This window comes from Gekko japonicus, unplaced genomic scaffold (assembly GCF_001447785.1).
Source record: "Gekko japonicus isolate JY-2015 unplaced genomic scaffold, Gekko_japonicus_V1.1 scaffold1220, whole genome shotgun sequence".
NCBI classification, from domain to species: Eukaryota; Metazoa; Chordata; class Lepidosauria; order Squamata; family Gekkonidae; genus Gekko; species Gekko japonicus.
In genome coordinates this window covers 205,770-209,153 of record NW_015174879.1, presented here as the reverse complement: position 1 = coordinate 209,153, position 3,384 = coordinate 205,770, and the positions used below count along the sequence as shown (strand labels likewise).

The window sequence follows — 3,384 nt, the reverse complement described above, 5'->3', positions numbered from 1 at the left end:
ATTCCTGCCTGCTCATTTTGGTTGCCCCCTTGGGCTCAGTATCCCTCAACTGAGACAAGGTACATCTGGGAGCAGGGCCTTTTTGAGTTGTGGCACCCCGACTTCGGAGTGGCTTTCCCTTCAGTATTCACCTGGCACTTATCTGTTCTTCAAAGCTTTTAGGTGAATTTTCACAGATCAGCTGAAACTGGAGGTTAATTTTTAAAATTGCTCCTGTCCTCTTGATTTTGCACTTTGTTGGGTTTTATTTATCTTGCTGCTGTTACTGACTGCAGCTGGCTGTTTTATTTTCTTTTTTTAAAAAAAATGTTTCTGCTTAGTCGTATTTTTTAGGTTCTTATGTTTTAATGTTTGCCATATTTTATTTTTTATTCCTTGCTGTTCTACTGTTTTAAGGGCTTGGTATTACAGGGTTTTTTTAACCTGATATAGTATGTTGTCAACCACCTCAGGAACCAAGATGATTGGGAGAGAGGGATGTATGAATACATATTTAAATAAATAGGTACATATATGAAGTTGCCTTATACTAAATCAGACCATCGGTCCATCAAGGGTCAGTATTGTCTACTCAGACTGGCAGCTGCTCTTCAGGGTCTCAGGTAGAGGTCTTTCACACTTACCACCTGATTCTTTTAGCTGGAAGTGCCAGGGATTGAATCTGGAACCTTCTGCATGCCGCCAAGAAAGAGTCAGCTTGGTGTAGTGGTTAAGAGTGCAGACTCTAAACTGGGAGAACCGGGTTTGATTCCCCCCCTCCTCCACGTGCAGCTGCTGGGGTGACCTTGGGTCAGTCAGCAGTTCTCTCAGAGCAGTTCTCTCAAGAAGCAGTCCTTGAGAGAGCTCTCTCAGCCCCAGGGGTCATTTCCTGCAGGAGTGCACAGGAGTGGAGCTCCGGCAGTAAAGAGCCCAGGGGGTGGGCACATGCAACAAGCTCCACCCCCTGCTCCCAGCAGACCTCAGTCAGAGCAAGAAGCAGCCAGGTAAGTTGCAGAGCCCCCCCCCCGCCCCCCGGCCCAAATCAGTCCAGTGGCACCTTTAAGACCAAGTTTTATTCAGGTACAAGCTCTCCCTCCTCTGCAAGGACAGATCTGCATGTCCCCCCCCCCCAAAAGCCTACCAACCAAAACCAGTCCGTGTAGCAACCCAAAACAGTCCAGTGGAGCCTGAGCGGTGGGTATTGCCTTCTGACACGTCAGAGGGTGTGGCATATGCAAATGACTTATGCTAATAAGTTATTATGCTAATGAGCTCTTGCACCTCTTTTTCTATGAAATTACCCCTGCTCAGCCCCACCTACCTCACAGGGTGTCTGTTGTTGGGAGGGGAAGGGAAAGGAGATCGTAAGCCTCTCTGAGACTTCAAGAGAAGGGCAGGATATAGATCCAACCTCTTCTTCTTCTAGCATTGTGCCAAAGGCCATCCTCCTGTAACTGAGCTGTCTTTCTGTCTTCAGATGTAACGTAGTTCCAGATTATAGGGGTGGGTGGAATGCACGTATAGGATTTACGTACACTTCTAGTGTATGCTGGCACAGTAAGCTGGATCACATTTAAGGCAACCCAAACCGCAGGCTGAGATGTGAACCACGGAAATAAATTATAAGTGAAATACCAGGGATGCAGTGCTGAGAAAGAATGTCTTGTTAAAAGAGATCGAGTCCATAGGGTTTTTGGCTGCCCATATTATAAGGCGGCTCGTGAGATCATTCCTCCATTATTGGATAAGCTTCTCAGTTTTACTGAAAAAGCTAAGTGTGATATATGTGATGAGAGCCCTAGGATTATGTACCAAGTAGCCAAATTCTCTGTGTGTGTTGATGCTTAGGCTATGGAAATTGTATTGCAACCAGGTTTAAGTTTTATTAGATCATGTGTTATTCTATAAATGTTGTTTATTGTGTAAACTGTAAAACTGATTATTTGTTTGGTCAAATGACCGTAACAATAAAGAACCGAACAACTGGAGGGAGATTTCCACCAAGACATAAAGTCTGACACTTTGATCTATTTAGTATTGAAGCATATACAGAAAGAAAAGAAAGCAATGCTTGAGGAACATTTCATGCAAATTTATATTGCCCAGCTATAGCAATATTGGGCCGCAGTGGCTCAGAGATTAAGACTCTGAGCTGCAGACTAGAAGGTCTGTAGTTTGGCAGTTCGAGACCCTAGTACTGTGCAACGGAGTGAGCTCCTGTCTCTGGTCCCAGCTCCTGCCAGCAGTTCGAAAGCAAGAAATTGCAAGGAGATAAACACCTTGGTGTTTAGTCAGGCCGGCCATATGGCCATGGAGAAGTCTTCGGACAGCGCTGGCTCTTCGGCTTGGAAACGGAGATGAGCACCGCAACCCTAGAGTCAGATTTGACTAGCTTTTGAGCGAAGGAAACCTTTAACTTTTTAATAGCCATATTACCAACACAGGTCAACTAGTCACCCTCTGAGCCTTTGACACATACATTTAATATATAGGTCTACTTAACAGGCTTGTAGTTTGTAGCAAAGTGTAGACCCAGTGAGCTGGCTAGAAATGTCAATACTCCTGGGGATGCGGTTTGGAACCTCCTTTCCCGAAAGCTGTCCTAGCCAAATTGCTCACACTTGCTTTTTGTTTGTCTGGTCACAACCCTAGGGCACAAATGAGCTCAACGAGGCACTGCTGAAGAGCATAAACAACGCCAGGAAGATCCATCTCGTTCCATGCCGCCTGAAAGGGAAATTTGTGCTGCGTTTTTCAATTTGTGCTCGCACGGCGGAATCTGCCCATGTCCAGTTTGCCTGGAAGCACATCGTGATGCTGGCGAGTGAACTGTTGAAGGCCCAGAAGCAGCAACAGTGATGGACTCGGCTGACTGGATGATTTAGGGAATGACGAAGGGCCAGTGGTATCAGTGAATTGTGGCGTCTCCCAGCTTGTCTGATATTTCAAAACTGCAAGTAGCGAACCGTGCTAGAACCAATGTGCAGACAAGAGCCTAAAAACTGTGTTTTGTTGACCACAGTCTATCCAGCCCAGCTCATAGCATTATCTGTCTGTATCTGCCAAATGTTTTTTTCTTCACGCTTACTCTGCCTTCTCCATTCAACTTCGGGCACCTCATCCAAGTTCTGGTGGATTCTTGGCAGGCCCGCAGCTGGGATTTTGTGGCTTGTGGGGCAAATTTCCCCCCCCTGGTGGGGTTGAAGTTCTCAGTGCAGAAAGAAAAGCCAGGATTCTGAGTCTTCTCAAGCTGTCTATTCTATGTAGGCGTCCTTAGCCATTTAGCCAATAGAAAGCTGTTACCAGGAGAGATCTCTAAATTGCAAGCTGTCACCCACTTTAGATGACAGTACGCAGCTGCTGCAAGTTAAATCACTTCTGTCAGCCTAAGCAACCGTTCTGAGA

General features: G+C 46.0%; 1 protein-coding gene across 3 annotated transcripts in view; it reads left to right on the top strand.

Annotated features, from left to right (window-relative positions):
* Nucleotides 1–2,838, top strand: part of DDC (dopa decarboxylase) — a 68,102-nt gene extending 65,264 nt beyond the window's left edge. For all 3 annotated transcript variants that reach the window (XM_015424875.1, XM_015424874.1, XM_015424876.1), the window contains one exon: nucleotides 2,632–2,838. In XM_015424875.1, the coding sequence (XP_015280361.1) occupies nucleotides 2,632–2,838 (207 nt within the window). The remainder of the gene's footprint in view (nucleotides 1–2,631) is intronic.
* Nucleotides 2,839–3,384: the final 546 nt, after the last annotated feature.